At 45.3% G+C, this 18,607-nt stretch overlaps 1 protein-coding gene across 3 annotated transcripts in view; it reads left to right on the top strand.

Annotated features, from left to right (window-relative positions):
• Positions 1–18,607, top strand: part of CRYBG3 (crystallin beta-gamma domain containing 3) — a 160,491-nt gene that overhangs the window by 23,138 nt on the left and 118,746 nt on the right. For 2 of the 3 annotated variants that reach the window (XM_039521838.1, XM_039521828.1), the window contains exon 1: positions 5,128–5,525. The exons of the other annotated variant lie outside the window; for it this stretch is intronic. In XM_039521838.1, the coding sequence (XP_039377772.1) occupies positions 5,383–5,525 (143 nt within the window). In that variant the 5' untranslated portion in view covers positions 5,128–5,382. Of the gene's footprint in view, positions 1–5,127; positions 5,526–18,607 lie in introns of those variants that run through there. 3 annotated transcript variants of the gene reach the window in all.

The following is an 18,607-nucleotide window of genomic DNA, read 5'->3' as shown; positions in this document are numbered from 1 at the left end:
TTTGGAACAATGAAGAAAGGAAAAAACAGTGCCTAGATCTAAAATGAATTTGAGTGCAAAAAGTTACCAGAAGGGGACTAGAGTTTCAGATTAGTTTGGCTCTTTGTACCTGGTCCATTAGAGACCTGGTAGTCCACTGTGTTGCACTGCAGAGACTTCCCTGCCAAGTCAATGGTAAAGTTGACAGATTCTGGATGCAGGTACATCTTCTAACTGTCTGTGTCTCTGTGTGCAAACCACTTATCGTTTCATACTTAACTACTTCACAGTGTTGTTATTAGGATTAATTGATGATTGTTCAGACCTTTGAGGATATTGTGTACGCTATAAATACGGATTATTACTGGGTGTTTTTCAGTTCTTACAACTCAGAGATTTGAGGTTATGGCAGTGATGGAGTGGGGAAAGATTGTGGTGTATGAAATATGTACTTGTATGGAGAAGAAACTAGAATGTACTTAGGAAGAATCAGTCATGAAGACATTGTCTGATAATGTGGTGATCGTAACCAGAGAATAAAGATGAGGGTGGACTTTCTGGGGCATCAGCCAGCACTACGACCTACTCATGCAGTTTCATTTAATTGCTCTTTATAAACTGTTGCTTTTCTAATTTGTCTTCAGAATCTTAATTACTTTTATTCCAAACGCAAAAGGGATCCTCTCGCCCTAAGCCAAGAATTGACTTGAAACCACAAGGCCCGTCCATATGGGGATCTGTTATATTTTGTTGTAACATTGCTGGTAATCTGCCTGTAGCTAGCAAGAAAGAAGGCATTCTCAAAGTGTTGCTTCATTTTCCTCTATATTGGGCTGACAGTTCAAACGCAGCAGGACCCTTTATGGCAGTGGTTTTCAAACTGCAGGTTGCGACCCAGTACTGGGTCGCGAAATGTAAGGCACTGGATCGTGGCAGCTCTGGTCAGCACCACCGACCGGGCCATTAAAAGTCCCGTCAGCAGTGCTGCCCGGCTAAGGCAGGCTAGTCCCTACCTGTTCTGACACCGCGCTGCGACCCAGAAGCAGCCAGCAGCAGGTCTGGCCCCTAGCTGGGGGTGGGGGGGCATGAGGCTCCATGCGCTGCCCCCGCCCTGAGCACTACCTCTGCACTCCCATTGGACGGTTCCTGGCCAATGGTAGCTGAGGGTGGGCAGTGCCTGAGGGCGAGAGTTGCGTGGAGCTGCTTGCGCACCACTGCCTAGAAGCCGGACCAGCTGCTGGCCACTTCCAGGGCGCAGCGCAGCCCCAACCCTGTGCCCCAATCCCCCGCCCTAGCCCTGAGTCCCCCCCAAACCCGGAGCCCCCTCCTGCACCTCAACCCTGGTCCCACCCCAGAGCCTGCATCCCCAGCCCAGAGCCCTGACCTCCTGCCCCAGCCCAGAGCCCCCTCCCACAAACTGAACTCCTCATTCCTGGCTCCACCCCCTCACCCCCGCACCCCAACCCTCTGCCCCAGCCCTGAAACCCTCCCGCACTCCAACCCCCTCATCCCCAGCTCTGTTGGGTCACGGGCCTGAACAATTTTCTTCAACTGGGTCACCAGAAAAAAAGTTTGAAAACCACTGCTATATGGGGAAGGCTTAACTTCTGGGCTTGGTTTTGGGCTTCTTTTAACAGCAGCACCTCCATGCTGGAAACATCTGCAAAATAACTGCAGTAACCTCTGGGGAAGGTGGCTGACTGGCCTTCCAGCTGCTAGGAAATGGTTTGTTCCTTAAGTGTCTGAATCTTCAAAATGAGTTCAGGATAAATACTAACACCCTGAATAAGGCTTGTTTAACAGAGGCTTTTTACAGTAACTCTACGTGAGAAGTAGAGCTGGCTTTTGTGAGAAACAGTGGGCCAAGGAAGAGACTCTGTGAGACAGTCCCAATTTTGACAAGAGTTGCTGAGTGCAATGATCAGCACTCTGTGAAATCTTACATACTTGCTAGATGACCTCCTTTGGCTGGAACTGCCCTGGGTTTTTAAACTTAGTTCTTGGGACTCTGAGACCTGGCCAGTGGCACAGGCAGTTGGTCAATAATTTTGTAAAGCTGAGATCCTGCTTAAGATGTTGCTGTGTGTAGCAGACTGACCTCAGCATGTGGCTTTGAACTTCTCCTTCCAGCTCTCTCTCCCAGTCTCCCTGTGTGTTTAAATACCTGTAAGAGAGACTGAGGCAGGAATCAAGATTGTTCAGTCCCAGACTGTCTCCCTGCTGATGATTTGGCAGATGGGCTAGACTACGAACTTCATCTCCACCATATATGTGGCCAGCAAAGCAGGAGCATCAGCTTCTGCAAAGCTGCAGTCAACAGGGTAGAGGGGAGGATAGTGATGGGAATCAGTGGGTGCTGTGACACAGAAAGAGGACATAATCAAAGGGAGAGAGAAGGGGACATTACAAAACTGGCTAAAATGCAGGGACACAGAAAAGGAGGTTCACAAATAAGTTGAGGTATGTAGTTAGAAAGGAAGGAGAAAAAGCCATCGCGAGGAGGAAGAGGGAAGGATGGTTTTGCACATAAGGCACTGAACTGGGCTGTAGGAGATCTGAGTTCAGTTCCAGAGTCTACTGTGGACTTCCACTGTGACTTAGGGTGAGTCATTACATTTTTCTTGTGCCTCAGTTGTATATCTGTCAAATGTGGATGATATTTCTTTGCATCAGAGATAGGGCTTCTGATTTTAGGTTTTAAGTGACAAACATCAATAAAACACCCCCCAATTTAAATAAATTAAAAAGGAAGTGTATCCAATAAATATGGAAAAAACACCAAAAATGAACATTTGTTTCTGAAGACTTGTATACATGAAGCAGTAATGTGGACTACGGGGTGTGTGTGTGTGTGTAATTTCTATAGCGCACTAGTGTATTGAACATTAAATGGTCTGTGTAGGCCCTACTGGTGTGCATTAAAGGTTCCCTAGTGCTGTTTGAAACAGTACTACATTAAAACACACTGGGGATTACTCAGTATTGTAATTATTAGTGTATACAATATACATTGCGCATTACAGGATATACAAAGAGTCTCCACCCCCCACAATTTTTGGACATCTACCTAAAACTCAAAAATTGCTAAAAAAAAAAAAAAAAAAAAAACCCAACAAATTAAGTTAATAAACTCTGAAAAACAGAAGCCTTAATCATAGGGTGTTGTCAGGTTGTGCTCACTAATTTTGTTGAGGTGCTCTGATACTATAGTGAGAGGAAGGTCGTAATAGTGAGAGAGAGAGAGAAGGGGAGGGAAGCCCCACAACCCACCCACTCCCATCAGGAGAGATTCATAGATTCCAAGGCCAGAAGGGATCATTGTGACCAACTAATTCAGTGGTTCTCAACCTGCGGCCTGTGGGCCTTTTGCGGTCCAATCGCACACAGCTCCAGCCCATGTGACATCCTCAGGGCCATACAGATAGTATATATATTGTGTGGATATGGTCCACATAACACACACAGCTGCATATGCAGCCCACTATAGTAAATAGGTTGAGAACCATTGATCTAGTCTGACCTGTATAAGCAGGCTATAAAACTTCCCCAAAACTACAGCAGATCTTTGAACTATTTTTTTTAATTTTTATTTTAAAATTGCCAATGATGGAGAATCCACCACAAGGGTTGGAAAATTGTTCCAGTGGTTAATTATCCTCACTGTTAAAAATGTACTCCAGTCTGAATTTTTCTAGCTTCAACTTCTAGCCATTGGATCTTGTTAATACCTTTCTAGTCTGCTAGACTGAAGAGCTCATTATCAATGGTCTCTATTTGTACTAACAGTGATCAGGTCACCCCTTAACTTTGTTTGTTATGCTAGATAGATTGTGTTCTTTGAGTCGATCACCGAGGCATGTTTTCTAATCCTTTAAGATGCTACATGATACATCCCTTAAAATGGAAGAAAAAATATTAAAAACTGTACACAGTTTCTTATTTTGAAGTGAATGTGCTCCTACTCTGTTTCAGCCTAAATGCTGCAACCTTGTATTTAGTGTAGGAGCCTGAAAGTATTGACTAGGGACAAAGAGTGACATTGAATACTGTAGTTCCCATTATCAAAATCCAAGTTAAGTGCAAAAGTAGGCAAATAGTAAAAACTGGACTAGATTTAAAGAATTCCTTCACTGTTGATAATTTCAGGAATCTTCAAAATCCTCAAGACTCTCTTCTTCCTGTTTGCCATTTGCCTCCTCCTGTTAATCTTCACTTCTGATCTGTTCCCTGATGTTGTTCCTGCAAATTACACCATACTAAATAAAGCGAAAAGCCCAACCAGTAGGAACTAACAAAATGTGTGCATAAGTTTATTTTGATTTTCAATACTTCTTTTCTCTGGCCATTTGTCTTGTTTATTTAGTTTGTATTGCAAGCTCGTTAGGGCAGGGACTGTCCCTTACTGTGTTTATATAGTGCATAGTCCAATGGGGCTCTGATCTTGGTGTCAAGACAAAGGCAACTCTAGGAATTACTGTGCTATAAGTAATAACCTTGAAACTTTTCTTCCTGTAACTTTCAACCTTTGTTGTTCATCTCATACTGTTCTGTCTAATTTAGATTATAAATACTTGTGTGTCTTTACATGTCTGTAAATGTTAATAATCTGCATCCTTTCTGTGCTTCATACCTGAACCTTTTGTTTCTCCTCTTTTGCCATAAATCTAATTTAGACAGTAAACTTCTGGGGGACAAGGCCTAGTGTTTGCTTGTTATGGAGTGTCAAGCTTTACTAATGCCTGGAGCATGTACAAGGCAAATAATTAAAGACAACAGAGTCTGCCCTAAAGCATGGGCCCATCTCCTGCGTCTGTGCCAGTAGTAGAACGCAGAACATTTAAGCCGGGACTGTTTTAAACTAATGCCCGTCTTGCTCTGGTGCAAAGTGAATCAAGGTGCTCCAGTGGCATGTGCTACAACCAAACACTGTGCGTATGTGCAGTGCAGGTTCTGATTTATTAACATGGTCGCCTGGGGAAGGCAAGACTCAACTCAAGCAACCTGAAGTTCCTGGCTAACGCGCCGGCAGGGGCTGGAGAGGAAGTGGCCCGGGGGAGGAGAAATGGGTGGCGTTGCAGCGGCCCGGGCTGCTGATGGGCTGCGGGGGAGAGGGCGGGCCCCTGGCCGGCCGTGGCGGCTCCGCCTTGCGGGGCGGGCGGCAGGGAGCCGTGCAGCGGCGCTTGTGTCTCGGCGGCGGCTGGGGGGACGGGGCAGGTCAGTGCGGCCGCCTGTGCGCGTCCCTTGTGCAGCTCCTCGCGTCTCTTCCCCTCTGCGATTATGGACTGGTAGGAACTAGGTGCGGCGGTGCTGTGCTGTGCTGTGCTGCTGGGAGGCGGCGAAGGGATCCCGCCCTGCCCCTGCCCCGAGCCATCGACGCCGCTTCCCCTTCTCACTCTGCCGGAGATGTCGGGCTGGGGCAGCCGGAGGAGAACCGGCTCCTCCTGGCACAGCAGCTTCTCCAGGTTCTTCACCAAGAGCCCTCCCCGGGCCAAGGAGGAGCAGGAGGAAGGGGACAGGGCGCACCTCCAGGAGCCGGCCACGCACAGGTAGGCACGCAGTCGCGTCAGGGAGCGGGGGGAACTTGTTGGGAACTTGTCTGCCTCAGCCTGGCTTTCTGGATTGCGTTTTTCTTCCTCTCTGTCTTTGATCTGGAGGGATACGCTGAAGATCTCTAGTACGCCCCACCTTCTGAGACTCGGAGCCCCATTGAATCCACTTTCATTTCTGGCCCCCTCCAGCACTGCACAGTGTAATGGGAAACAGTTGCCAATCAAACTCTTGGAACAGGTTGAGAAGCAGAAGTCAGTGGCTACGTGCCAATTGCTAAGGGCAGCTGGGGCGCTTCCAGATATTACAACACTAAAAAGGAGGGGAGGCTGTTGTTGTTTATTATTCTGAGCAGCTTGGAGAGGGTGTGTGTGTGGATTGTGAAGTTTAACTCCAGCTTGGGTTACAAGAGAGAGAAGTTATTGGGACCCCTCCCTCTGTTGATCCTCAACCCAGCAGCCTCCCGAAGAGCAGGTAATGTCATTCTGAGGAAGGGTATCAAGCTGTGACAGTTTCACTGAGTGTGGCACTATGAACCTCACCTTGCCAAAATCTCCATAAAACAGCAGGATGCTTTAAAAATCACTTTGAAATCAATGTCAGATGAGTACATTTCAATCCATGAAAGTAAGGATTGACTGCTCTGATACAAAGAGAATTGAAGGTGGTAGTCGGATGGGCTGATGGAAACTATGTAAGTAGCAATATAACACTCGGACAAATTAGTGCATGGAGAAACGAAGCCACTTTTAAGTGTCTCACTGGGGAATAAAGCAATATAGAGTTGCAGATTCATTTTCTGTTAGCCAGAACACCATCCTTAAAGGGAATGTACCTGCCTAGTCAGTCTCAAGTGCCACCCCCTCCCCCGAGTTATTTTCAAGAATGAATTGTGGAAGGGAAACAGACTTGACAGGAAGACTCTCCACAGGACAAGAAGTGATGCTTCTTGAAATTTAGCGGTTGACTAGCTCTGAGACATGCAATTTTTATAATTTCTGAGATGAGCCTGAACTGCACCTCCGATGATCAGGTGGTGACTGGATCGAGAGTTTTACTTTTGGCCTGCTCTGTTTCTGTATAAATGTAGCTGTATCCTGTCAACCTGCCTTTTCCCCTCTTACTGTAAATAAACTGCATCAAAATTGCTAACATTCATTTAAATGCTTGGTTTTGGGGTTACTCAAACCAGAAAAATACTGTTCAAACTTTCTTAACATTGCAAATAGAAAATAGTTTCTGACAACTCAGAAACAAAGGCTCTGGGTTTTTTTTGGTAATTTTCTTCCAAACGGTTATAACCCCTTTCTTGGAAGCTGAAAGGTTGCTATATAGGGTATAGGATTTGTTTTTAAAGTTTATACTATTATAGCTTTCTCTTTCTGTGTTATAAATCATATGCTACTGCAATACAAATGCTAATAGTATGTTCATATGTTAATATGAAATATGTGACCTACAGTTACAATCCTAAGCAGTGCCAAAGATACAGAAGTCCAAGTACCTAGGTTCAGTGGTATTCAGTGACTAATTTATAAGTAGTACAGGAACGGCATGGTTTAAATAGAGAGAAGTGAGCAGAGTGATCTGCCTTAGGAGAGTGCCTATCAAACTGAAAAGTAAGATCTACAAGACTGTAATTAGGCCTGCACTTTTGTATGACTCTGACTGCAGGGCACTGAGGAAGAGACAGGAGGAGATCTTGAATACAGGGGGAATGATAATGTTAAGGTAGATGCTGGCAGTTACAAGGACGGACCATGTTCAGAATGAATGAATTAGGGGAAGTGTGAAGGTGGTACCAATTATAGACAAGCAGAACGAGTCCAGGCTTAGTTGGGTTTGGACATGTGAAAAGAAGATATGGAAGAATATGTAAAACACAGGGTGTTAAACTTCAAAGTGAGGTGTAAGAGAATGGTTGGAAGGCCCAATACTAGATGGATGGATGTCATAGAAAAGGATTTGAATAGCTTTGGAGTTTCTGCTTTAAGATCGACTGGAATGGAAGAGGACTGGAAGATCCAACCCCATATACATGGGACTAAGGCTACAAGAAATAGAAGTATTAACAGTAGAAAGCAGGTTATTAATGTGTCGCAATGACATAAGATCTGAGACCTCTACTTGGTTTCTGATTTCTGGCCACTGTCCTCAGGAGATTGAAAAAGGAGAAAATAAAACTGTGTGCCGTATATACTCGTTCATAAGCTGAATTTTTTTAGTAAAAAGGGAAGCACCAGAGATGGGGGTCGGCTTATGAAAGGGTATAGAGAGGGAGAGGTGGGACACAGCCCCTCCCCCCAACAGAGGGAGCAAGGAGAGGCAGCACAGCCGTCCGGGCCAGAAGGGAAGAGGTGGGGCCAGAGTCTCTCCGCTTCTGGCCATGCTGCTCTCCCCCCAGCCTCCGAAGCAACTGCAGCTCCGGGGCTGGCAGGCTGCAGCCGTGCCACTCGGCCCCACCCCCCAGAGCAGGCTGCAGCCGCGCCGCCCGGCCCGCCGGAGCACGCTGTGGCCATGCTGACCAGCGCAGCCCACTGGAACATGCTGCAGCTGCGCTGCTCGGTCTGGCCCGCCGGAGCAGGCTGCGGCCGCGCCGCCCAGTCAGCCGGAGCAGCTCCAGCCAGGCCAGAGACATCCTCCCCTGGCCCTCCCCAGATAAGGTGGGAAGGGAAGGGATGGCATGAGGAGAATGTAGGGGTCCCAGGGTAGAGGTGGGGTCCTGTGAGGGGTGGTCAGGGGTTACTCCCCTGACTCCCAGCTTCTACCCCCTGCCCAAAACATTTCCCCACCAGTTGCTGTCCCAGCTCATCAGGGTAAGCAGCTGGCGCGCCAGGACACTTTGTTTACTTAGGTTTTCCTCCGTGCCTGCAGATGCACGAGGTAAACAAACCATCTCGGCCCGCCAGCGGCTAATCCTGATGGCCCGGGAGCCAAAGTTTGCTGACCCCTGAATTATAGGGTCGGCTTATGAATGGGTCATAAAAATTTTCCATTTTTACTTATCCATCTTGGGTGGAACGGCTTATAAACAAACCGGATTATGATTGAGTATATACGGTAGTTTTCTTACGCAAAGATGCATGGAGTAGCATGTTTGACACTGCTCAGCTGGGGTCTCTTGTGGTTACCAAACTTGTCAGACGATCAGCTTTTTTCTATATCAGACCTTTTTAATTTAATATATGGGTTTTAAATTTGGTGTTTCAGGAACGATATTGGTATGCATTGAAATAGAGAAAATGCTGATCAATCCAATGAGCTGGTGGATATCTAAGTAATTCTTGTTAAAGATGTGGATTTCAGTTTCCTCAGAACTCTTTCTTCTCCAGCTTACTGGGAGTGTGTGGTGGATGAGATCATCTCTAATTAAAAGTGCAGTTTGCACTACTGTCTTGAATGGGTTAACTTAAAATTCCTCTGGATGCGTAGTGATTAAAGCAGTTCTTAAATGTCACTACAAAATGTTCAGTATTTGATGCATCACTGTATTGAATATTCCAAGTAGGCATGGCCCCATTGGCCTTTCATTAATGTGACCTGGGCTGGCAAAAAAAAATAAATATTCAGAACAATACTAGACTCAAAAGCATCTTTCTGGCTGCAGGGTGAGTTATCTCTGCCAGCAGAGATTAATGTAGAGCAGTGGTCCCCAACCTTTTTCGTCTGGCGGGTGCCAGACGATGAGCCACGGAGAACCGTGGCAGCGGACGAGCATCCATCGAAATGCCGCCGACAAGCGACAACGTCAACAGGCGTCGCCGCCGAAATACTACCAACAAGCAGCGTCATCCAGGGGCAACGCCTCTGGATGACGCTGCTTGTTGGCGGCATTTCGGTGGATGCTTGTCTGCCGGCCAGTACGTGGGCGCACTTAGACGCCCCGGTGGGCTCCATGGCACCCGCGGGCACCACGTTGGGGACCCCTGATGTAGAGGGAAGAGGAACAGACTTGGAAAGTGAAAAGGCAACCAGAAGATGTCTAGTCAAGCTTCTTTTTGTCGGTGCTTTGGGGTAGTGATCAGTACTGATCTTTAGGGGCCATTAAGAACATGCTTCTTGTTATGGTCACTAGGGAACAGAAATATTCTAATTTGGATTCCTTCAGGCTGTCCCACCATAAACAGAAAGATGCCTGTGATGGTGGGGAGAATTCAGTTCAGTGATTTGGGAGTTTAAAAATGAGCTTTGTAGACTTAATTGAATGGTAGACCTCGCTCCATCTGATTGAAGAGTTGGGAATCTGGGAACATGATAAAATTTGACCCATGATTTCAGTTCACGCAATCAAGAGCTTTTTATTGATTAGGTAGTCCACACAGATTTATTTTTTGTATGAGGCTTTTTGGCCTTCGTGTACAATTCTTTGTGTAGTAACCTGAGAGCCAGCTCTGACTTCTGTTGAAAGTGGAAGCGTTGGTTAAGTTATGAAGAGTCCCATTTGGTTTGCTCAAGTTTTTTGTCTTGCTTGATTGCAGAGTATATGCTTGGAATGCTGAAGTTCTTGTATTTGGTTTCCACTGATGGCTTTCTTAATCAATTAACGTGATTGTGTACATTTACAACCATAGAGCTGGGAAGAGTGCCACAGGTTTCTCTGCCATTTTTATGTAGTGTGCTTCATAGTGTACAAAAATATATAATCCAGTAAAGTATGGAGAAAACGAAGGTTGCTTTATATGCATGTTTTTATTACATGGACTACATAAAGTAAATTGCAGAATGCTTCTTTCATGAAATATTAGGAAAATCTATAAAGCCAAATACTGTATAAAGCCAAGTTAGTTAATTTTGTACCACAAGTATCATTTTGAAATAAACTGGAATCGGGTCAAATTTAAAACATGTAGAAAGAAATCTTGATACTGAGAGAATGTAACTAGCCCTGAATTTAAGAAAGGGGAAGTAGTTCAAGTAAGAACAGGAATAAATACAGCAGTATGGCCTGCTGGGCCAAATTCATCCCTTGTGTATCTCCATTGACTGCTTATATCCTCTGTGGAGTTACATTAGGAATGAATCTGGCCAGATGCAACTTTGAAAGCAAAGAGAAAAAGAACTTGAGTGTATCCAAAACCAAAGACCTGATTGTTCCTAAAGCTTAGGCAACAACACTTCTATGGAGTCACTGAACTGCTGATTTTCCTTCCTCCCCTTCCTTCCCTCCCCTGGCCCAAGAACAAATGATGCCGAGGTTTCTACATCTGTTGCCAAGTGGCTTAGAGAAAACAAGTTTGGGGTTTACCTTTTCAAGATTGGGTGGGTTTTTTACCCACCTGTGGCCTGTAGGTTTTTCTGTTTAACTCTGGGGCCACTTTTTTCCTTGGACCGTGCCCACCCCAACTCTCAGCATGGTGATGCAAATCCTGCCCCCTGCTGTCTTCGGAGCCTTTTTTAGACCAATAAGGCTGTTTTCTTTGAAATTTTCTGATCACTGTTAATAATGTTAATCAGCATCTTGTAATCTCATGAGCGCATCATTTGATTAATCGTTTTGATCAATAACTTATGCTTGAGAGCAATTTTTAGATGTGATAAACATGAGCTGTGCTTGAAATGTCCTATGGAAAAATAACACATGCAGATTAGCAATTTGCTAAAAGCTCTGTGATGGAAAAAAGTGGAGCCACATCTTTAATGGAGCTACTATGCTTCTAGATAAAATTCTAAGAACTGGGAAGTACCTTTCATCTAGTGTGTGCCTGTATGAACATGTTTTTCAGAACCATTGCCTTTGGTACGTTGGTCGGGCTTCAAATATAGTGAACATTTTCTTTGCATCTTAACTTCAGCATCAACTTCCATCGAACTTGATCATTATGTTCTGCTAAGCTATTTGTTTTCAAAAATTATATATTAATTTTTATTAACACCAAAGTTATTGTCTCAGAGCCATCCAAATCCACAAAGTGGAAAAATCCTGTCCAATTTGCTATATTCCAAATAGAATCTTCTTTAATTTCAACATGTTTCTCTAGCCCTTCTGGTTGCAGATACAGCTCTGATCATGTAAATCGATGCACAGCTGATTCAGTTAGAAATGTTTGGTTTCTGTGGAATTATCCAACTTTAAAATAAATCGGGCTCAAAAGAAGCTTCTAGGTGGATGTGAAACTTGTCCTACCCAGTTATTCATCTTAACAGGGAGTTATAACCAAAACCTTCTTCAAAACACTTGCAGGCTACTAGTTATCTTTTGTCTCATTCAGCAAGTTTTATCCAGGAAATTTTCTTTTTCAGTGCATTATCATTCATTTGAACAGCTACCAAAAGAAGTGAACTAATTTGGGGCTGTTTTGGGTTTTGATTTTGAGGGCCTTTATACAAAGTTCTTTAGAACTGGAGGGGAAAAAAGCAAACACCCCAGTCAATTCTAACCTTTAATTTGGGTTTCAGGGGGCTTTTAATTAAATTATTGTGTCATTGCAACGGTGAACCGTGGCCAGTGGAAGCTGCGATTGGCTGAACCTGTGGACCGTGCAGGTAAACAAAACATCCCGGCCCGCCAGCAGATTTCCCTGATGGGCCATATGCCAAAGGTTGCTGATCCCTGTTCTATACGATACCAGTCTCTGAAGAGAAGTCCCATGCAGTGATGTTACGTTCACCTTATGCATAAGATGTGCTTCCCAAAGTTACACCTGTAAAGCTATCCTTTATACCAGTGGTTTTCAAACATTTTATTTTTTTCTGGGGACCTAACTGAAGAAAATTGTTGATGCCTGCGACCCAGCGGAGCTGGGAATGAGGGGTTTGGGATGTGGGAGGGGGCTCAGGGCTGGGGCAGGGGATTGGGGCACAGGGTTGGGGCACGGACTTACCTCCGGCAGCTCCTGGTCAGCGACGCAGCCAGAGTGCTAAGGCAGGCTTCCCGCCTCTCCTGGCACCGCGGACCACTCTGCATCCCAGACGCAGCCAGCAGCAGGTCTGGCTCCCAGGCAGAGGTGCGCAAGTGGCTCTGTGTGGCTCTCACCTGCAGGCACCGGTGCTCAGGGTGGGGGCAGCACGTGGAGCCCCGTCACCCCCCTGCCTAGAAGATGGACCTGCTGCTGGCTGCTTCTGGGGCACAGCGCGGTGTTGGAACAGGTAGGCACTAGCCTGCCTTAGCTGGGCAGCACCGCCGACAGGACATTTAACCTCCCTGTCAGCGGTACTGACCAGAGCCGTTAGGGTCCCTGGGTGCTGAGCAAGGTGACCCAGTGCTTTGCATGTCGTGACCCAGTACTGGGTCGCAACCTGAACTTTGAAAAACACTGCTTTATACCAGTGGTCTCCAACATTTCTATGTACAGGATCACTTTTTGAATTTAAGATCAACCCAGGATCTGCCCCACCCTGCTCACTCCATTTTCCCCTCCCTCTGTTGCTCGCTCTCCCCCACCCTGACTCACTTTCACCGGGTTGGGGCAGGGGGTGGGGCCAAAGGGTTTGGAGTGTGGGAGGGGGCTCTGGGCTCAACCTGGGGCAGGGGGTTGGGGTGCAGGAGTGAGGGGTGCAAGCTCTGACAGGAAGTTTGGTTGCTGGGGTCATATGGTCACACTGCACCTAATCTCATAGAATCTACAGGACATTTCATGAATTTTACTTTTTATTACTGTCGTTTGTGGTTTATAGATCCAAAATCCTTCAGGGATTGTCACAAATCAGTGTAACATTCTCAAGTGTGGGGTGTTCATTGGCTGAGCCTGGGGCAAGGAGTGTGGGGTGCAGGAGTGAGGGGTGCAAGCTCTGGGAGAGAGTTTGAGTGCAGGAGGGGGCGCCAGGCTGGGGCAGAGTGTTGGGGTGTAGGAGAGGGTGAGGGCTGTGGGTTCTGGGAGGGAGTTTGGTGCAGGAGGGGGCTCTGGGCTAGTGCAGAGGGTTGAGGTGCGGGAGGAGGTGTGAGGTGCAGGCTCCAGTTGGGTGGCGTTCACAACAAGTGGCTCCCAGCCAGCGTCGCAGCCAGGGGCGGGGCGGCAGGCTGGGCCAAATTTGTAGAGCCGCCCCTGGTCGCAGCACAGCTTAGGCAGGTTGCCTGCCTGCCGTTGCCCCACGCCGCTCCCGGAAGCGGCTGGCTGCTGGCACGTCTCTGTGGCCCCTGGTGGGGAGGGAGGCAGCAGGTCTCCATGCGGTGCCCACGCCTGCAGCGCTGCCCCCGCAGCTCCCATTGGCCATTTCCCAGCCCACGGGAGCTGAAGGGACAGTGCTGGGGGTGGGGGCAGTGTGCGGAGCTGCCTTCCTCTCCCTCCCCACAGGGGCTGCAGAGACGTGCCAGCAGCCAGCCGCTTCCGGGAGCGGCGTGGGGCAATTGCAGACAGGCAGCCTTCCTGAGCCCTGTTGCGCTGCTGGACTTTTAGTGCCCTGGCGATCACAATCGACTGGCAGAGGCTCCAGGATCAATCAGTCAATTGCGATCGACAGGTTGGTGACTACTACTTGTTTACCAGAAAAAGGTACAATATACATCTTTTGAAACTGGATTTTGGTACCATGGTATACTCCTTTATCTTTGGTTCTGAACCTATGTATTTCAGGTTATGATTCACCCTCACCTTTGTTCTGAGCATATGCATTCCAGATACTAAAGGACATGAAAGCACCTCCTAGGTCTGTGTGGGTAACTTTCCTGTTGCCATGAAGAAATAATCATCTGTCCTGATACTGACAGTCCTGTCTTCTCAAGCCAAGGCCTACTTCAGCTAATGCAAGAAGTTATGGGATACTTAGCATAAGTGTGATTATATCAAAGGTACAGGCCAATCTGGGCTATATAGCTATTATACTACTGCTTAATAATATGTATACTTACATGCTTAAAATATATATTGTGGGTGATATTATCAGCATAATAAAAATGTATGCTAGCTAGCGTATGTTAGTCAACAATTGTCAGTGTTTATAAAGCACATTTAATTGAGTAATTGTTAGAATTCCCTATATCTGAACTGCCAGGAATTGGAATGAGGTGTAATACATTTCATTAGAAATTATTTTCTTTAAGTTGCTACCTTCTGGCTATCTTTGGCCCATATGCCAATTAAGACCTCTTTTAGAATGTCTTTGAACACATTCACCATCTGCCTGACAAGTCTTTCCCTTTACTGTACTAATAAAGAGACTCTGCCCCCCCCACCCCCCAGGTAGAATATGATTTTTGAAATTGTCTTATTTGTGTGCTACAAAAGAGATGATAGTTACGTGAAACCAGCAATGGTGAAGCTCCAATCATTTGGAATGTTTAAAATTAGAATTAACAAAGCAAAATGTATTATAGGGAACTCTATTAGCAGAAAAATAATAAAAATAAACTAAATTTAGTCCTGGGAGAATTCTGCACCACTGTGCAATGCAGAATTTGCCCAGAATTAATGTTCTGCATAGAATTTCATTTTTTCCTGCCACTAGCAGCTTCTGGACCTGGCAGGGACCGGCTACCCAACCTGCAGCGTGCTTGTGCGGGCCCAGTGCGGTTTCTGAGTTAGCCAGCCCCTCTCAGTTACAGGCTGTGGCCAGGCCTCCCTGTGCAGTAGCTGCTGGAGCCAGCAAGATGTGCCCCATGGGAGAGGCAGGAGCAACAGCTGGGAGCTGCAGGGAGGGGCTGCTGCTTTCTGGAAGGAAAGACTGAGGGTAAGGGGGGCCTTGCTGAGAGGGCATGACTGGAACTGTTCCAGCGGTGGCCGAACCTTTAAATTGTGTGTCCCCTCCCCCCGCACTATCAGCAGGCACCGGTTGTCCCTGCTCGGTGGGACAGTAATGAAGCTGCGTGGAACGGAGTCTGTGACTGGGCTCTGGGGGGAAGGAGGGTGCGAGTGTCTTGCAATGCAGCTGTGCTCTGTGAGGGTGAGTGATAACCCTATGGGGGCAGGATGAAAAAATGAGACTTGATTAAAAGACTAGAGGGGCAGAGTTTTCTCCCATGATGTGCCCAGCTGGCACGTGAGACACACCCAGACTGATGTGCCCAACAAATGCATAACAGAGAAACAGGAACTAGGTTGTCATAAAAAGAACAGGAGTACTTGTGGCACCTTAAAGACTAACATTTATTTTAGCATGAGCTTTCGTGAGCTACAGCTCACTTCTTCGGATGCATAGAATGGAACACGCAGACAGGAGATATTTATACATACAGAGAACATGAAAAGGTGGAAGTATGCATAACAACAGGAAAAGTCTAATCAATTGAGATGAGCTATCGTCAGGAGGAGGAAAAAAAACTTTTTGAAGTGATAATTAAGATGGCCCATAGAAGGTGTGAGGAGAACTTAACATAGGGAAATAGATTCAATTAGTGTAATGACCCAACCATTCCCAGTCTCTGTTTAGGCCAGAGTTAATTGTATCTAATTTGCATATTAATTCGAGTTCAGCAGTTTCTCTTTGGAGTCTGTTTTTGAAGTTTTTTTGTTGCAAAATTGCCACCTTCAAGTCTGTCACTGAGTGGTTAGAGAGGTTGAAGTGTTCTCCCACTGGTTTTTGAATGTTATGATTCCTGATGTCAGATTTGTGTCCATTTATTCTTTTGCGTAGAGACTGTCCGGTTTGGCCAATGTACATGGCAGAGGGGCATTGCTGGCACATGATGGCATATATCACATTGGTAGATGTGCAGGTGTACGAGGCCCTGATGGCGTGTCTGATGTGATTAGGTCCTGTGATGGTGTCACTTGAATGGATATGTGGACAGAGCTGGCATTGGGCTTTGTTGCAAGGATAGGTTCCTGGGTTACTGTTTATGTTGTATGGTGTGCGGTTGCTGGTGAGTATTTGCTTCAGGTTGGGAGGCTGTCTATAAGCAAGGACTGGCCTGTCTCGCAAGATCTGTGAGAGTGAGGGATCATCTTTAAGGATAGGTTGTAAATCTTTGATGATGCGCTGGAGAGGTTTTAGTTGGGGGCTGTAGGTGATGGCTAGTGGCGTTCTGTTATTTTCTTTTTTAGGCCTGTCCTGTAGTAGGTAGCTTCTGGGTACTCTTCTGGCTCTGTCAATCTGTTTTTTCACTTCAGCAGGTGGGTATTGTAGTTTTAAGAATGCTTGATAGAGATCTTGTAGGTGTTTATCTCTGTCTGAGGGATTGGAGCAAATACGGTTGTATCTTAGAGCTTGGCTGTAGACAATGGATCGTGTGGTGTGTCCGGGATGGAAGCTGGAGGCATGTAAGTAAGTATAGCGGTCAGGGGGTTTCCGGTATAGAGTGGTATTTATGTGGCCATCGTTTATTAGCACAGTAGTGTCTAGGAAATGGACCGCTTGTGTGGATTGGTCTAGGCTGAGGTTGATGGTGGGATGGAAATTGTTAAAATCACGGTGGAATTCCTCGAGGGCTTCTTTTCCATGAGTCCAGATGATGAAGATGTCATCAATGTAGCACAAGTAGAGTAGGGGCGTTAGGGAACGAGAGCTAAGGAAGCGTTGTTCTAAGTCAGCCATAAAGATGTTGGCATACTGAGGGGCCATGTGGGTACCCATAGCAGTGCCACTGACTTGAAGATATATATTGTCCCCAAATGTGAAATAGTTGTGGGTGAGGACAAAGTCACAAAGTTCAGCCACCAGGTTAGCCGTGATATTATCGGGGATACTGTTCCTGATGGCTTGTAGTCCATCTTTGTGTGGAATGTTGGTGTAGAGGGCTTCCACATCCATAGTGGCCAGAAAGGTTGTCATAGCGGTTTCTTTAACTCTCTGCTCCTGGGGGAATCTTTTTTGTTTTCTGCATTGTTACAGACTTAGTTGCTGACAGGTATTGAAATAAATTACCAAAATAATTGAAACTGACGTGATTATATTGTGTTATTTTGACAAATAAAATATGCAGAGTTTTAAAATATTGTGTGCAGAATTTTTATTTTTTTGGCATAGAATTCCCCCAGGAGTATAAATTGGTTCCTAGATTCTCGATCATGTGACTCTTTCCGGATTATGCAGGGAAATAGTACAGTTTATATCTGGCAGTAGTAACAGAGTCCCTGATTCAACAAGATGCTAGAAAGTGCATCAAGCAAGTAGGCATTGATTCACTGCTTCCAAGCTTTAACATCCAGTAGAGTAATGTAAGACATTTACTAGGGGAAATGTTATTGGCACGCTATTCACAAGGGTGCTATTTTTTAAATGCAACAAAACAATGTACTCTTTTCTGTTGTGAAAGTTAGCATAATTATTCCTTTCCTGGTGACCAGATACAATGCTAGAATCAATATAAAATAGCTTCCAAAACATGCATGCAATCAGGGCTTCCAGGTTTTAAGTAAAAACTCACCAAAGTCGTCTTATCCACTGAAAGAAATAATGACAGCTTAAAAATCAAGATTTTTTTGGAACTTCTTGCCAGTGTTTCTAATAACATTTAAGATTGTTAAAGCTGGAAGAAGGCTGAAAATCTGATGCTCCCTCCTTTATACTCTGTATACTTTTTGCACTTCATACACCTTGGACATTAAGATTAGTGTTCAGTATTGCACTTTCAGGTTTTCATAAAATAGAAATATGCTGTAGTGTTTAGATTACAAACACTGAAAGGGAATGTATAAAATCAAACTTTTTCCATTGGCATTTCCTTTATAATATATTTGAATTTGTTAAGTTTTATAAAATTGTTTTTATATAATCGAACTTGTGAGCCTAACTTCACTTGTGTTATGGAAACTTTAAAATTAGAATCACTCAGCAACAAGGTCATTCAGGGTCCTGCTGCTTTGCTGGCCAGGGAGCTTACTGTTTTTAGTACTAAACTTTATGTATAGACAGTTTCGTGATGGGGGAAATGTATAGTGAATCATAGGTTGCAAATTATTACTTATGAGCACATGCAAAGCAAATGTCAGAAAAGTTTCCATTACAAATGAACTCTTTTTTAGCATCAGTTAAAAGCTGGAAAAATACCTGCCAATTTTATTTGTAATTGGGAAATGAAATTATTTTTATTATTATTTGGTTACTGTCATTTCATATTTTTTTAAATCTGTCTTGCCAGGTTCCCTGTATAAATTCTTTTTCTGGATATTTTTACAGTTTGCAAATACCACTATTGGGCCACAATCTTATAAACTGTATGTAGTCCCACTGAAGTCAGTACAACTACATATATGCATATAGTTAAGAT

The sequence above is a fragment of the Mauremys reevesii genome, linkage group 1 (genome assembly GCF_016161935.1).
Source record: "Mauremys reevesii isolate NIE-2019 linkage group 1, ASM1616193v1, whole genome shotgun sequence".
Classification (NCBI taxonomy): domain Eukaryota; kingdom Metazoa; phylum Chordata; order Testudines; family Geoemydidae; genus Mauremys; species Mauremys reevesii.
Note: the sequence above shows the minus strand (reverse complement) of the source record. Positions and strands in the feature narration are given on the sequence as shown.